We start from the raw sequence: 16,814 nt of genomic DNA, 5'->3' as shown, positions 1-16,814 counted from the left end.
GTTTTTTTGTTTCCTAACTTCATTGCTTTCCTTTCCAAAGTATGTGGTACTAGAGAGTGCTTTTAAAAATCTCTTTATATTATTCTATACTCTCAGACTGATTAGATAACAGTTGACAGTTTGACCTCTTGCTCAAGTATTAAAGTGAAGAGCGAATGTTCCTTCAGTACAGTTCTGTGTTTTTATAGGTTTATGTTCTGTTACATGAAAGGACAAAAATGATCTATTTGTAAAACCATAAGAGAAAGAATAGTGATTTTGTGGGCTGTGACCTTGATCACTGAAAACTGGATAACACTGATAGTTTCAGAGAAACAGGGAAAGCAGGAGAGAGGTTGGAAGTCTGGTCAGTTGGCAGATTGCTGCTGTATGCTGACGTAGAAGCGTTACGTAACCTTGATGGGTTGCAGAATGTAGTTCAGACACTACAATCACACACCTTAATATATAGAGTGTGTCAGCTTCTGTATCTAAAACAGTGAAGTCTTTGTTGACACTGTAAAAAAATAAATTACAATTTATCAAGCTTATGTGCAGTTTTGAGTCACAGAAACTCAAAATGTGAATTACTTTGCATCTACAGTAAATAAAAACACATGTAAGACCAATAATATTCCCCCAAATGTTTTCCCAACTAGTCTAAGAGAGTTTTCTGAAATAACTATTAAATATTGAACAATGTTGCTAATTTGCCATTTCCCAGCATGCATTGCAACATGAATAAATTATGTGATTAGTGTTATAGGCTTATTTTTTTTAATGTTTTCTGACTTTTTATTTATGCTGTTTTTTTTTGTTTGTTTTACCAATGTTATTCAGTTGTTGTGTGCTTGTGTTAGGAGCTCATATTTTAACTTAACAAGGTTTGTTGATTGACTCTGTTATTGAGGTTTGTGGGTTGACATCTATTGTGTGAACTATCCCTTTAAGCATGTGTACAATGGAATCAGAGAGCTCCAGCGCCAAACTGACACTTAAGTAAAATGTGTTCTTAGTGAACTCCTACAGTAGCTATGTTATTTAAATGTGCAAGAGAGATGAGGATAGGATAGAAGGGTTATAGGAAACAAACAGTTATTTGCCGTCCTCATTTTGCCCCCTGGAAACTTAGTTAGAATTTGAATTCCAGCATGTTAATTTGATAGTTGGCTGGGAGCCTGGCCCTCTTTTCACCTGTTATTGGGTTGTGCTGTGTGAGTGAGTGTGTACATGTGTGTTACAGAGAGAAACATGAAGAACAGTTTGGCATATGGCTTTGAGATGAATATTTAAAAAGTACCAATCTGCTTTCTGTATGGATCTAACGGATGCAGTTTAGAAATCCTTTCACTAACTCACTCTAAATGCATGTGTATGTTTCATTGATTCAAGACAGAGATTTTTTTGATGGATGATGGACCCCACCCCTCAGGCTCTACTATACCTTATAAGACACCTAATAAAAATAGATAAAAGGATAAATGGAGGGAAAGAGAAAAGAACAGGAAAGGGGACAAAACAATTTGCTGGGAAAATCCAAGTTGCTCTATTTCAAGCCTTGTGCTTTCCGCACCCTCAATGGATCTTATGCTTTCTGAGCTTTGTCTAGACTGTGTAAGCACCAAGCAGGTCTAAAATATTTAGAGAAAACTATCCATTAGCATTCCCATTCATCTTAGCGCCTTTACAAGTACACAATACACTTATAACTAGCAAAAACCATCTTATTTAAAAAATCTGACAATGCATGCAAACTGTATTAACATGAGGTATGAAAAAAAACCAACAACTGAATATTCTCTGATTTTAAAATCAAAACGTAAACAGGCATGCGCACAACACATGCACAATTCAATAGCCCGAAATGTTGTTTCGATTGGCACGCATGATTTTCACCCATTACCCGATTTTGCGTTGCATGTAAACACCTTTACCACCATTCTTACCAGTTCATGCTTATACAATGTGGGCTAGTGTTGTGCGAAATACTGTTTACGTTTTGATGTCAAAAGTAGAGGATAGAAGAAATTAGCAACATCAGCCATTGGATAAAACATCTATTAAACACATACTATATGCAGCTGAATTCAGAAGTTTACATACACCTTAGCCAAATACATTTAAACTCAGTCTTTCACAATTCCTGACATTTAATCATAGAAAACATTCCCTGTCTTAGGTCAGATCACTACTTTATTTTAAGAATGTGAAATGTCACTACTACCCCTGGAGTCATGAATTTGAATCCAGGGACTGCCGAGTGACTCCAGCCAGGTCTCCTAAGCAACCAAATTGGTCCGAGTCACATGGGGTAATCTACTCGTGGTCGCTGTAATGTGGTTCTCGCTCTCGGTGGGGCGTGTGGTGAGTTGTGCGTGGATGATGCAGAGAATATCGTGAAGCCTCCACACACGCTATGTCTCTGTGGTAACGTGCTCATCAAGCTAAAGATAAAATGCACGGATTGATGGTCTCAGAAGCGGAGGCAAGTGAGATTTGTCCTCCGACACCTGGATTGAGGCGAGTCACTACGCCACCACTTAGAACGCATTGGGAATTGGGTATAACAAATTGGCAATTTATTTTTATTTTTTTATATGTCAGAATAATAGTAGAGAGAATTATTTATTTCAGCTTTTATTTCTTTCATAACATTCCCAGTGGGTCAGAAGTTTACATACACTTTGTTAGTATTTGATAGCATTGCCTTTAAATTGTATAACTTGGGTCAAATATATTGGGTAGCCTTCCACAAGCTTCTCACAATAAGTTGCTTGAATTTTGGCCCGTTCCTCCTGACAGAACTGATGTAACAGAGTCAGGTTTATAGGCCTGGCACATGCTTTTTCAGTTCTGTCCATAAATTTCCTTTCAGATTGAGGTCTGGGCTTTGTGATGGCCGCTCCAATACCTTGACTTTGTTGTTCTTAAGCCATTTTCCACAACTTTGGAGGTATGGATTGGGTCATTGTCAGTTTGGAAGACCCATTTGCGACTGAGCCTTAAATTCCTGGTTGATGTCTTGAGATATTGCTTCAATAGATCCACATAATTTGCCATCCTCATGATGCCATTTATTTTATGAAGTGTACGAGTCTGTCCTGCAGCAAAGCACCCCCACAACATGATGCTGCCACCCCCATGCTTCACGGTTGGGATGGTGTTCTTGTTGCTTGCAAAAAAAAAATGGATGCAAAAAAAATATGCCTGCATAAATATGTGTGCTGAAGCTAGATAGCCAAACCGTGAGGCCCTGATAAGTGCCCCTAGGGGAAAAATAAAAAGTTAGAAGAAATATATGCACAATTAATGAGTCATTCCAGAAGGGGTCACTATAATCTTAGTAGCAGTTTGAAAACAACGTTTGCTTTGCAGTTTATGTTTTCTGAAAAGCTGCTCTCTCTGCAACAGTAGAATCTGGAACAACACTAGTGCTACTTACTCCAGTCGTGTCTTTGCAGTTAAATTTGCTTAATTGTGTAGAATAGATTTTGAATTTGCATAGAAATGACAGGCTAATGCAGTCATGTGAAAAATGATGGCAAATGTAATTAAGCTCTTTGCTGTGGTTCTTTTGTGTGACATCCTGCTCTCTGCATTTTCACTGAAGAGATAAAGTCCTTTTCCTCTAAACTCAGTTCTGCACTGTAGTGGATTTTCCTTATCAGAGTCAACATGCAGCACCCCCTACAGGGTAGTTCTGATAAATTACAGTCCTGCAGCTGTGTTAGGATGCACATTATCCAAGCTTTCATTTACGCATCTCAAGTCTCACTGTTAATGATAATAATACACACACCTTATAAAATGTATATGAACTGTATCATGGTACCTATTGATTGCCATATTCATAAAACGTGGTGTTTTTAGTAGGGATGAGCACTGAAAGTAATTTTGTAGTTTTGTAAAAATGAAGGTGCAACAGTGCTAAAAGCCCCCTGGGATCAAATCCAAAATTTCTCCCAAAACAGCAACAAAAACTACCACAGTACTTTTCTTAAGACCTGTTTTGTCACTCACTATACACTGCAAAATAATCCTGATCCATAAGATCATTGCATGCAAAAGTTTTATTTTAAGGTACAGTAACTTGATTTTATACTTAATAATTTTTTAATGTTCAAAATTTTTGTAGCTAAAGAGAATCCCTGAAACTAAGGTTCATTTATCTCATTTATTTTTAGACAAAATAATTATTTGTTGTTTTCAGTTTTTTACAAGGTGATCAAAAAGTTTTTATTAATAACTGTCCAATAAATGAAAGGATATTATTTAAGGGTAAGGGTAAGGGTAGGGTACCCCCCCCCCACCCCACACACACACTTTTAAGTGGGGCTAATAGATTTGTTGTGACTTTGAATAAGCTATATTTTAATAATGTTTTACTCTGTCTGTCACTTAAGAACTGTATTTGCCTACTTTGAAAATGTTGCCCTATATATTTGTCCCTATATTTACACAATAGTGGGCATTTTACCCCAAATGTAGAGGCCTTAAGGTGTGTCTTTTACCCCAATGTATCCTAATCAAATACTTGAAATTTAGAAATCTAGGTTCAACCTTCAACCTTTGAACCTGTTTTTATCTTATGAAAAAATTAACAATATACATAAAGACAAAAAAACAAAAAAAACATTTGCATTCACACATAGAAACATACATTCCAAGTCTTCTTTAGCGATACAGTAACTTTAAATAATGAGAGGCTAGTTTACATGTTACTCCAAAAATACCGTGGCACTACCATGATACTGTACATGTCCCAAAAAGCCACAAATATTGCCTTGACACAAGGCACTTTTTGGTACAAACATTTTTTGTTCAGTAATCTCAAAGTTCTTTTAGTGGGCTTTCTCCCTCACGCTGTCTCTCTCTTTTCAGTGTGTCTGGAGGCGAGTTGTTTGACCGGATTGTGGAGAAAGGTTTCTACACAGAAAAAGATGCCAGCACACTCATCAGACAAGTACTAGATGCTGTAAACTACCTCCACAATATGGGCATCGTACACAGAGATCTCAAAGTGAGGGAACACAACATATACCATTATAGTCTGGTTTGATATGGTACATTTTATTTTAGTGTGTTTATTTTTACTCCTTAGCCAGAGAATCTGCTTTATTTCAACCCTCAAGACGGCTCAAAGATCATGATCAGTGATTTTGGCCTGTCTAAGATGGAGGGCACCGGAGATGTCATGTCCACGGCCTGTGGAACGCCAGGATACGTGGGTAAGAATCCCCCAAAGGGCCTTTTTTTTGTCCACTAATAATGACAGTCAAGCACCGAAAAAGTAGTAATTTAGTTACACATGACCATTTTCCACCCTCTCTTTAAAACTTAGGATTCAATAGACTTTCTTCTGTAACTTGGGGCCTGTCACAGTGAACATGTTGTTCGTCTGTTTTTCAATTATTTTTCTATGTAAACATGCATTAAACTAACCTATTTGACCTCTTTGCCTTGCCTTGATGTTTTTTTTCTTCCACCTCTTGTGTGGTAACACTGCATTTTTTGGACGTATCATGCTTTGAGACACCTGCATTCTGTTTCATTTGTACTGCATCTAGCTTTTTTAATGCATGAACATGTTCAGTCTGAGAGCCCCCTGAGATGTGTGTATGTAAATTACCTCTTTTATGATTGCATAAAACTGCATATCAGCGTATTTCATATTGTCGTTCACCAGGGAAAGCCAAGTTTCTGAAAGCTGAATAGGCTATATGTTATGTTGTCATATGTTAATATGCTTGTGGTTTGGACATTATAAGAATGACAATTTCTAAATGTCCCAATTTTGCAGCTTTATTTCAATAAATGCTCTTTTTGGGACTGGTTAGGCAGCTCTACATGCACTAGTCTAAGATTTGGGTGTGTGTGAACATGTGCTCTTCTATGTAAATACATTGATGAAGATTTGAGCTATTAGAGTGCGAGTGCATTTAATGTGTGTGGTGGCAAATTCATTTGTGTTGTCCGTTCTGCATAATGAGGCTCATTTTTGCTTATCGCGGCCCATTCGGCACATTTCGTGGCCGACCCACTGGCCAGCTCAGTTCTCCCGATGGCCAGTCCGCCCATGATTGGCCCCAAATTATGTTGGCCCACCGGGAAAATGCCCGGTATGCCAGATTGCCAGCCCAGCCCTGGTGGCCTGTATCTGTACTTGAAGCTTATTCTTATCACACACTGACAGAACGGTCCCAGATTCGCCCGCTTTTCCCCTCGACCAAAACACACCAACATGGCTGTACGTGACACTGCATGCCGAAGACGACTACTCTCTCCAACAACACACAAGCACAACCAGTCTGGATATAATCATCCTTGAACTGGCAAACTTCTTATTAAATAAGCAATAAATAAGCATATGAAGATGGCATCCTTTAAAGAAACTTAAATTCATATGCATAAATACTTAAAATATTACTTAGAAAACATAAAATCCTTTCTTCCCATAGTATTATATATTCAAGGAATGTTGCTGCCTTATCACATATTACTGTACTGAATGATTACTAAATTCAGATACAGTTCCATCATATTTACATTTACTGCAAGGTACTTCAAAGAATACCTCACAGTAGTATTATCAAAGTCCAAAAACTTTTTGGTTTTAGATAGCAACTAAGCTTAAAAATTATACATAAACTGCAAATAAAATGCATTATGAGTTATCAGAGTAGTAACACATCCCTAGCTGTAATTAATAAATAGTATATTTAACAGATATTTTCTAGATCATTTAAGAGATAGTCATTTTCTCACCCTCATGTTGTTCCAAACCCTCATGAAGTTCTTCCATAGGACGCAAATGGACATATTAGGCAGAATGTACCCTCAGTCACCATTCACTTTCATTGCACCTTTTTATTTTTTTAATTATATAACAGATGATGTGAATGATGCATCTCCTTTTGCATTCCATGGAATAAAAGAATGTCATACAGGTTTGAAACAACATGAGGATGAGTATATTATAGAATTTTAATTTTTGGGTTTCATTTTTGCACATGCTTTGGTGTCCTGTGGGTTTTAAATCGCTGTATAGCATTGTTTTTTATGCCAACCTGTTCATGCTTGTGTTTAAGAGTCTTTGTGGGCAGGTTTCCATGGCAACAGTGTTAAAATGGCTATAAAATGAAACTACTAGTTGCATCCTTGGCTGGGGTCAGACACTGATGTGTGTGTAATGTTTGTCTCTTCAATGGAAATCGCCTTAAGATGGACAAACACTAGACTTTGCTCTGAATGATAGAACCACACAGGAATGCATTCTGTGTGTGTTTCTGTGTATGTCTGGCTAAATTGTCTGGCTTTCCCTCTTTTTTTGTCTCTAAATGGTAACAGTCTCACGCTCGGAGCTCTCCATCGTCATCTTTTACCCTTTAGCAAATTTTTTCACTTACTTGCTCACACACACACAACTTTAGTAGACACTTAAATGTTATGATGGGATTATATTAATAATAGCCTCCATAAAGCTTTGGAATACATCCAATACAGCATTCCTAAGAATGGAAAGAACAATTTAGTTTTGTTAGAGAGACGATTTAGAAGCATGCTTTTGTTTGTGCACACTTTACAATAAGCACACACTTCTTAAAGGAATAGTTCACCCAAAATAAAAAATGTCATAATTGACTCACCCTTATGTTATTCCAAACCCATATGACTTAATTTTTCTAGACTATTGTCACAGATCTTTTCCATACAATGAAAACCAGGGTCTGTCAATCCAAAAACACTTTAAATCATCTATATCATTCGTGTATTATATTTCAAGTAGGGCTGGGAAATCTAACTGTGTTAATTCCTGCGATTAATGAATGACTGTTAAATAGGGATGTCATAAAATATCGATATATCAATTATTGATTGGGACTTTATTTTACCGCTATATTTTTAAGGCATCAATATATTAATATAAGCCGACATTTAAATTAGAATCCTAATTTGTGTGCTTTCCAATGGCATAATAGCTTTGGGAAACCACAAAGGGGGAGATATAAAATTTACTGAAGATGGTCGTCGGTACGAGAGGCACAGCTGCAGTCCAAACTAGGTTGTGGATGGTCACTATACCCAAAAAAGTTAGGAAGGTTTTTGTACTTCTTTAAAAATTAACAAAGTGATGTTGATGAGTTTGCAGGTTAGTGTATTAAACTGGTGTAACTGCGCAAACTGAATGAAACCACGAAAATTCTTACTTTTAACTGTAAATACATTGTATAGGCTATATGAAAGAAACATACACAATATATCATCCATTGATGGCTAGAGTAAATCATCTTTTTCCTTTGATAATGATTTGGGTCGAATTTAATGGAAAACTAAGTGAGTTGCCAGACATGCCAGATATGTCTGGTGGGTTAACCCCTTTAAATGTACACTACAACTCACACTTTACCAAAGTTGTGTTGTGAAATATGTTTGAAAAGACAAAGAATATTGTGCAACGAGCAACTTTATTACTATCTGAAAAAAATCCTGATATATATATATATATATATATAATCATCTGAAAAATCTTCCAATAAACGATGCGTGAAAAAGGCATCGATCCCAAGCCTACTGTTTAACGCATTAAAAAGAATTAACAGAATTAATGCAGTATCCATTTTTTTTTGCCTTCAAGCAATAGCTTTGTGTCACTGAAGTCAAACCTCGAGTGATGCATCTTAAGGTGGCATTTTTGAATGAGCACAAGATTTTAGAGCTACAATGGAGGGGAAGATTTTCAGTAAATAATGAACTACTTAAATTTGCATCTGTTCCTCACACAAAGCTATCTAATGACTTCAGAGGACTTTTAATACAACACACAGGTCATATGGGCTACTTGAATGGAGCTTCTTTGTCTTTTTTGGAGCTCGACAGCCCCTGGTCACAATATGCTTTCACTGTATGGAAAAAAGCTTTTGTATTCAGCAAAATTGTGGGTGAATAAATGATGACAGAATTTTTGGGTGAACTACTCTTTTAATGTAGCATGTAAGTGTTGGAGGGAAGTGTGGCTTAAAAGGTCATAGTGTTACCGTGACTTCTGTTGGAAATATGATTTGTTTAATTTTAATAGCATTTTGAATACCATATTTAAGTATTGCACAGTGCGTGCACACACACACACACAAGTCTCATCTAGGATAAGTTGAAGCCCTAAACCACAGAATCAGAGCTTTTGTGTAGTGAGTGAAAGTTGTCAGTTTGAGTTTTTGGCTTTGTTCTGTGGGTGATGAATTCCACAAAATACATCATACAAGTGTTATTGGCAACTACCAGACGGACATGTAAACTTGTATGTCTCTTCTCAGCTCCAGAGGTTCTGGCACAGAAGCCGTACAGTAAAGCTGTTGACTGCTGGTCTATTGGAGTAATTGCCTACATCTTGTAAGTACCTATACTGTTCCTTTCTCAACAGCATTGTCATTTCATAAGCTGAGGAAAGTGAATTAAAGTGACCCATCTCTCCTGATTAGCTACAGATGTTGCACCCCAGTTTGCTAGGACTCCTTTTATGGTGGTATTGTTTTGCTGCAGTTTAAGTCAGTCATTAAAACAGAGAAAAGAACGACAGACTGAGAAAGAGAGAAAGTTAATGTCTCACATCTATACAAGATATTAAAGGAATATTCTGGGGTCAATACAAGTTGAGCTCAATCGACAGCATTTGTATAATAATGTTGATTTCTTCAAAAAATAATTTCAACTTTTCTTTAAAAAAAGAAATAATCTGGGTTACAGTAAAGCACTTACAATGGGCATGTTAACATGATTTGAGTGTGATCAAATTGCTTACTAACCTTTTCTGTGTAAATGTATCTAATTTTACAACTTTGTTGCATGACAACGTAATGCCATAAACCCTGTAATCCCACAAAACTATGATTTAAACAACTTTACAAGTTTTTACAAAGGATTTTATAAAATTATAAGCTTCACATTTCTGCCTTTAAACCCTCTACAAATTGGCCCCATTCACTTCCATTGTAAGTGCCTCCCTAAAACCTTCATTTAAGTTTTTATTAATTATTATTATTATTATTAACAATGTTTATTCATTTCATTCAACTAATTAAATAAACATAACAGAAAATTCAGAATCAAATCATATCAATTTAAACCCTTCCCCATGAACATTCTATCCCCCTCCCCATCCGACACACGCATGCACCCCAGTGGTCATAAATATTTAGAAACTTAAAAAAAAAAAATGTATACTTTAAAAAAAAAAAAAAAAAAAGATTGCACACATAAAATTTAAAACTACAAATCCCTCTCTACTGCCCCTCCCTGATAGCCTTCCAAAAAGGCCAAATATAGCTGCCCCATTATTTATCAAATGAACCCAGGTTGCCCAGCCTTCTATATGATATCTCCTCAAATGCCGCTACCCTACCCAACTCTGTGCACCACTCAAGAAATGAGGGCACTCCAGCTGACTTCCATTCCCTAAGAATAACCCGTCTGCCAATCATAACACTGGCCAGGACCCAATTTTGTATGTATTTATCCCCTATATTAATGACCACCCCATCACCCAAAATACAGTCTGGCGCAAAATGAAATTTGAGTACCCAATACGTCACACATAAAACTTTGGACACTCAACCAAAACTCTTGGATCTTAACACACCACCAAAAAACATGGGTTGTGTCCCCATTTTCTGATTGGCATCACCAGCAGGTGGGTGTGTCTTTAAGACCGAGTTTATACCATTTAGTGTGGATCCAATAGAATGAATGTAAAATCTTAAATTGCAAAAAACACACCCTTGCATCTCAAGATGCAGATTTGAGATGCAAGTTTTTTTTTAGAATCCTAGCCCACACTCCCTCCTCAAACGTTTTTTCTAGCCCACACTCCCTCCTCCAATATCAAGTTTAAATCTTTCTCCCATAATCTTTTGAGAGAAGCCAAAGCTCTGTCCCCCAGACTCTGAATTAGCAGGGAGTAATACACTGATGCCTCTTGACTTTTTCCAAAAGCAGGATCTGCCACTTTAGGGGGGTGTATGCTACTCCCAAAAATAGAAATAGTAGGTGGTGCAGCTGTAAATACCTAAAGAACTGAGATCTGGGAATCCCAAAATGTTGAACCAAATTATCAAAGGATCTCCACACTCCACTCTCATATAGGTCACCGAGCGCATTAACCTCCCTCAAAATCCACTCTGACCAGCAGAAAGGGGACTTATTAATACATTATTTTGGGTTCAGCTATGTGCTCGAGGTAATATTTAAATAAATGTCCGAATTAAACACTCTGGACACTTTTGCCCATACCGAGTGCAAATGTGAGATAACGGGGTGTAACTTCTACGGTTAGTTTGATAGAAAGGCTTTGCAATGGCAAAATAGGGGCAAGATCTTCCTGTTCAGTAGAAAACCAGGGAGGGGCTCTCTCAAATGAGACAAATGTCTGAGACCGAATGCATAATAATAAAACAAAATCTTGGGTAGGCCTAGCCCGCCTTTGTCAATCGGCCTATTTAACTGAAATGTAATCTGGGAGGTTTACCATTCCAAATGAAGGACTTCGCTATGCTATCAAATCGCTTGAAATAAGAGAGGGGGACATCTATAGAGAGAGATTGTAGCAGGTATCATAGATAAATGTTATAAAGCCCATCTACCCACATCGCTCGAAAACCTTTTTATTAAAGGGTCAAAATTCTAACTCACTAACTAAATCACACATATTTGCTGGGAATAAAATACCCAAATACTTAATGCCCTGTTTGGGACACTGGGAGGCGCCCGGCTGAAAAGACGTTACCTTACAGTATGCTGTCAGAGCCAAAGCTTCAGATTTAGACCAATTCACTCTATATCCTTAGGAATTTATAATTCTGTGGAGGCAAGGCATAGATCTAGTAGGCTCGGAGAAAAATAATAAAATATAATCTGTGTAAAGCAAGAGCTTAAGCGCTACACCTCCCGCCACCACCCCTGGAAAATCATCCTTTCATATTGCGGCTGTTAATTTTTCCAGGGCAAGACAGAACAATAAGGGGGAAAGAGGGCAACCCTGCCGGGTGCCCCTATCCAGAGTAAAATAATCGAAATTAATCCATTAGTTTTAAACTTAATCCACAAAATTTGTAACTTAATCCACCCAATAAAAGCATTTCCAAACCCATACATTTTCAAAATCTTAAAAAGATAATCCCATTTTTCCATATCAAAAGCCTTTTTGGTGTCAAGTGAGATGGCAGTGACCAGAGTCTGATCATTCACCACTGACCTCATGACATAAATGAAATGCCTAATGTTATCAGAAGAGTTATGTTATGTTATATGGGTTATGAATAAACCCCACCTGATCTATATGTATAAGAAATGACATAACTTTACTTAATCGGTTAGTCAACATTTTTGACAATATTTGAACGTCTAGCTGGATCAGGGAAATTTGACGGTAACTCTTACACTCTCTTTGATATTTGTCCTTTTTAAGAATCAGACTGATCCAGGATGTGTCATGGTTGATAGAAACTTTCCATTCTTTAATGATTTTGTATAAGAAAATAAATAGGGTCAAATTTGATTTAATTTTGACTTTGAGTTGAGTTCGTACAATATACAAAATTAATTTGTGTTTAACGATAGCCATCTGTGCCCACCTCCACCCCAAGCCAACTGTCCACTCTAAGTCAGATCTCATGGCTGGCTGGCCTCCTCTCAGGTGTGATTATTGTAATGACAACCAGCCGAAACTGTAGCTAATTCTCTTAGCGTCTGATTAGCTAACCCAACGTGAAGAGAGAAAACACAAAGGTAATGGAGTTGAAATCAGGCAGAAAATTACGATCCCCTTCCCCCCGGCTGCCTCCGTTCCCCACGAGGAGAGGCATTTTAATGGCTTTGATGGGGAGGGGTTAAGCAGCTCAGGTTTAATCGTCTATCTCTCTTTTCCCAATGGCTTTATGGTCACTGATTTGCAATTACTTAAAGGAATGTTTACAGTTGAATCAAGGTGTGCAACAATGTGTTTATAGGAAATTACTAGTAAAGAAGAGATAAGTTGTGCTATTAAGAGTTAAATCTGTGTAATCCTTAAAAAGCATTTAGATTGAATGTTTGGTAGAGTTTACATCAGATAACAAGATTGAAGTTGGTCGTACAATTTGGACAGTGGTATTTTAAATGAATGAAAATCTTTACATACTTCACATATAGACATTTAGACTTAAGTTGGAGCTATATAAAAGTGTACATTCTAGATTAACCCTTTTTTTTAAAACCATAACCAGACCAGAGTTAAGCAAAGTTTTCCTGACATTTCTTGTCTTCTCTTAAAGACTGTGTGGTTACCCTCCCTTTTACGATGAGAATGACTCCAAACTCTTTGAGCAGATCTTGAAAGCTGACTATGAGTTTGACACGCCATACTGGGATGATATATCTGATTCAGGTATGTGTGTGTGTGTGTGATCAGTATTGGATGGATAATATCAGATCATTTTTGTTTATAGTATGAGCTTGGGTGTTTTTAAGTTATATAGTTGGATATGAACCCCATCATGATCACAAATCATATCATAATCTGTTTTTTTGAGCCAGGCAGTGTAAAGTCGCTGCAGATACCTGAGAGCCTATGAGAGATCATTATTGGAGTGATTATTATGTTTCAGCTGGCAACAACTCTTTTAACCCTAACAGATTCATCGTGTAGCTTCTCATTTCTTAAACAACCATGTCAGAAGACGTATCCCATTGTCATGGAAAAGATGTTACTGTGTTGCAGAAGGGGCAAATTATTGGCCTGCATCAAGCAAAGAAAACAACTAAGGAGATTGCTAAAATAACTGGGACTGGGTTAAGAACTGTCCAACACATTATTGAAACCTGGAAGTACAGTGGTGAACCATCAGCTTTGCAGAAGAAATGTGGTCAGAAAAAAAATCTTGAATGATTGTGATCGGAGATCACCAAAACGCTTGAAGTTATATCATAAAAATATCGACAGTAGAACTCACGGCTATGTTTAATATTGAATGTAAGAGCATTTCCACATGAACAATGTGACGAGAACTCACAGGATTGGGACTAAACAGCTGTGTGGCCAAGAGAAAGCCACTTGTTAGTGAGGCTAATCTGAAAAACAACTTCAATTTGATTGGGAGCATAAAGATTGGAATGTGGAGCAATGGATAATGAGTTCAGATTTACCCCATTCCTTAGTGATGGGTGCATCACTTCATGCGCTTCCCTTCTTACCCTGATGCTTCCCTTCCGTCATGCATAGCACCCACTGTACAAGCCTCTTGAGGCAGTGATATGATCTGGGGTTGCTTCATGTCGGTCAGGTCTAGGCCTAGCAATGTTATGCGGTAATAAAATGAAGTCAGTTGACTACCTGAAAGTACTGAATGACCAGTTTATCCCATCAATAGATTTTTTCTTCCCTGACATCACAGGCATATTCCAAGACGACGATGCCAAGATTCATCGGGCTTACTTTCTGAAAGAGTGGTTCAGGGATCATGAGGAAGCATTTTCACACATGAATTGGTCACCACATAATCCTGACCTTAACCCCACTGAAAGTCTTTGGATGTGCTGGAGAAGACTTTACGGAGTTGTTTGACTCTCCTGTCATCAATACAAGATCTCAGCCAAAAATTAATGCAACTCTGGATGGAAAAAATTGTGTGACATTGCATAAGGTTGTCGAAACAATGAAGAATGCGCTTCGTAATCAAAGCTAAAGGCGGTCAAACGAAATATTAGAGTATGCAATTATTCTTATTCATCCATGTTAACCTCACATGCTACCAGTAAGAGTGGAAAAACATAAGTATGATTTACTGAAACCTCTGAGTTTCCTCTTTGGCATCCAGTAAATGCCATGGGCACATGACAGACGCGTGTCTGGATCTGTTATTAATCACTAACACCATGACATTTTTCCAACCTATGAATTACAAACAGTTAATCAATCTCTACTGACTGGCTATTTAATGTACTCTAAATGTGGTGTCACATAAAGGATAAATGTGGCATATATTCAAATTTAGTGTCATGAGACATTATTTATAATTGGTGATATGGTGATAATGGTGAAAAAAATAACTTTACACAATTTGTGTCTGTAGTGCCCTAAAATGTTTTACCCTTCAGCAAGCTAATCACATCTTTCTCTTATTCGTATGTATTTTTTTCTTTTTTGTTAAACCTACAGCAAAAGACTTTATCAGTTGTTTGATGGAAAAAGACCCTGCAAAGCGAAACACATGTGAACAGGCCCTTCGACATCCCTGGTGAGTCCAGTACCAGTACCCTTGTATTATGTGTTGTACAGGTTTATATATAGTAGGTGTGTATATATTGAGACATAATTGAGAAAGGTTTGGATGCCTATCCTAACCATAAATCACAACTTTCTAAAAAGAACCTAATATAAAGCAATAAGCCATGAGATTCTGTGTGTTACAGTAATTGTACCCCCATTAATCGTGGTAAAATCACTTACTCACAGACTCGAGTGTCTTATTCGTTTTATAAAATGGCAGGAGCAATATTATAAAAGATTTACAAATAATTCAATTCATTATTAATAATAATTACAATAAATGTGTCACGTTTATGTGTTTTGTTCATGTTTTGTGTTCATGTCTTTTATTTTGAAAGTTTAATTCCGGTTTCATTTGTTCTCATTTGTTTGTGTGCATGAGTCTTGTTATCTTGTTATCAGTTCTGTTATGTCATTGCTATGTCATTATTCATTTTTCATTGTCTTATTATTAGTTCAGTCTTGTGATTGGTTGTCTTGTTTACTTGTTACCCATGTCTGTGTTTTTAGCCCTGATGTTTGCAATTGTTCTGGGTCAAGTATAGTCAAGTTCATGCTTATGTTTTGTTTGGATGCCACTGTAAATACACTGCAGTTGGGTTCTTCATCATCATCTTCGTCTGCCTGTCATTACAAGCGATCGTTACAAAATGATTCTTCTGTCAAGTAATATTGTTCGTTAACCTAACTGCAGTTTATATTTTAGATGCAGAATATGTCATAGTGAATATCAGCTGTTTTACATTGGCAGAGCCACATTTGAGGCCAATCAGATTTCAGAGTCCAGACTATCCGTTTCATAAATGTTTTATTTGCTGTACATTGGGTTTCACTTTTTTGTTGTTCTGTCTTTTTGTTCCTCTAAGACTCTTAAGCTGTGCCAGAACAAATAAACCTTAACCTCATAAACAGCACATAGAGACCGAGTTTTATTGCATGCTATTAGTGTGACGTTTTATTCCTATTAGAATGAGACACTATCTGCGTCAGTTGGGGATTGTGTGTTTGTTATGAGGATCTGGTTGAATTTGGTCTCTTTATTATCGTGTGCCAAGATCCCCCTCAAGGGCAAGAGGAAAGCTTCTGAATAAACGCTAGACAATTAAGACACTGTGCCTTAATCTCGCATTACTTATTCCAAAGCACTAATTGGTAATTAGCACATCCTCTTCAGACACCTTTAACAAGCCTTAACCAAACAAGGAAGTCTGAAAAATTGGAGAACAGAAGAGGATAGAAAACCATAGGGAGTTTACGCACTTTGCAGTAAATTAAAGTGCTTCTTGAGAAATTGGAAAGGGGACGTCATTGTAGGTGAAGGGTTGCTTGATTTGAATTCTGACTAATGAGTTTTGACTTATCACTGTGCTCTCCAGGATCGCAGGGGACACAGCGCTCTGCAAGAACATCCACGAGTCTGTCAGTCGACAAATGCGCAAAAACTTTGCAAAAAGCAAATGGAGGGTGAGTTCTTAAGTTATTTTTTGAATAAGGCCAGAAACATACTTTACTCAATTACGCAAACAGGTAGTTGATGTAA

At 37.2% G+C, this 16,814-nt stretch overlaps 1 protein-coding gene across 1 annotated transcript in view; it reads left to right on the top strand.

The window, feature by feature from the left end:
• The window catches only part of camk1da (calcium/calmodulin-dependent protein kinase 1Da), a 68,834-nt gene that overhangs the window by 44,299 nt on the left and 7,721 nt on the right, over positions 1 to 16,814 (top strand). Inside the window, exons 4-9 of the mRNA XM_052119084.1 lie at positions 4,861 to 4,999; positions 5,081 to 5,207; positions 9,291 to 9,366; positions 13,281 to 13,393; positions 15,164 to 15,242; positions 16,651 to 16,738. Coding sequence (XP_051975044.1) covers positions 4,861 to 4,999; positions 5,081 to 5,207; positions 9,291 to 9,366; positions 13,281 to 13,393; positions 15,164 to 15,242; positions 16,651 to 16,738 — 622 coding nt within the window. The remainder of the gene's footprint in view (positions 1 to 4,860; positions 5,000 to 5,080; positions 5,208 to 9,290; positions 9,367 to 13,280; positions 13,394 to 15,163; positions 15,243 to 16,650; positions 16,739 to 16,814) is intronic.

This window comes from Xyrauchen texanus, chromosome 45 (genome assembly GCF_025860055.1).
Source record: "Xyrauchen texanus isolate HMW12.3.18 chromosome 45, RBS_HiC_50CHRs, whole genome shotgun sequence".
NCBI lineage: Eukaryota > Metazoa > Chordata > Actinopteri > Cypriniformes > Catostomidae > Xyrauchen > Xyrauchen texanus.
This window is presented reverse-complemented; position numbering and strand designations above follow the sequence as displayed.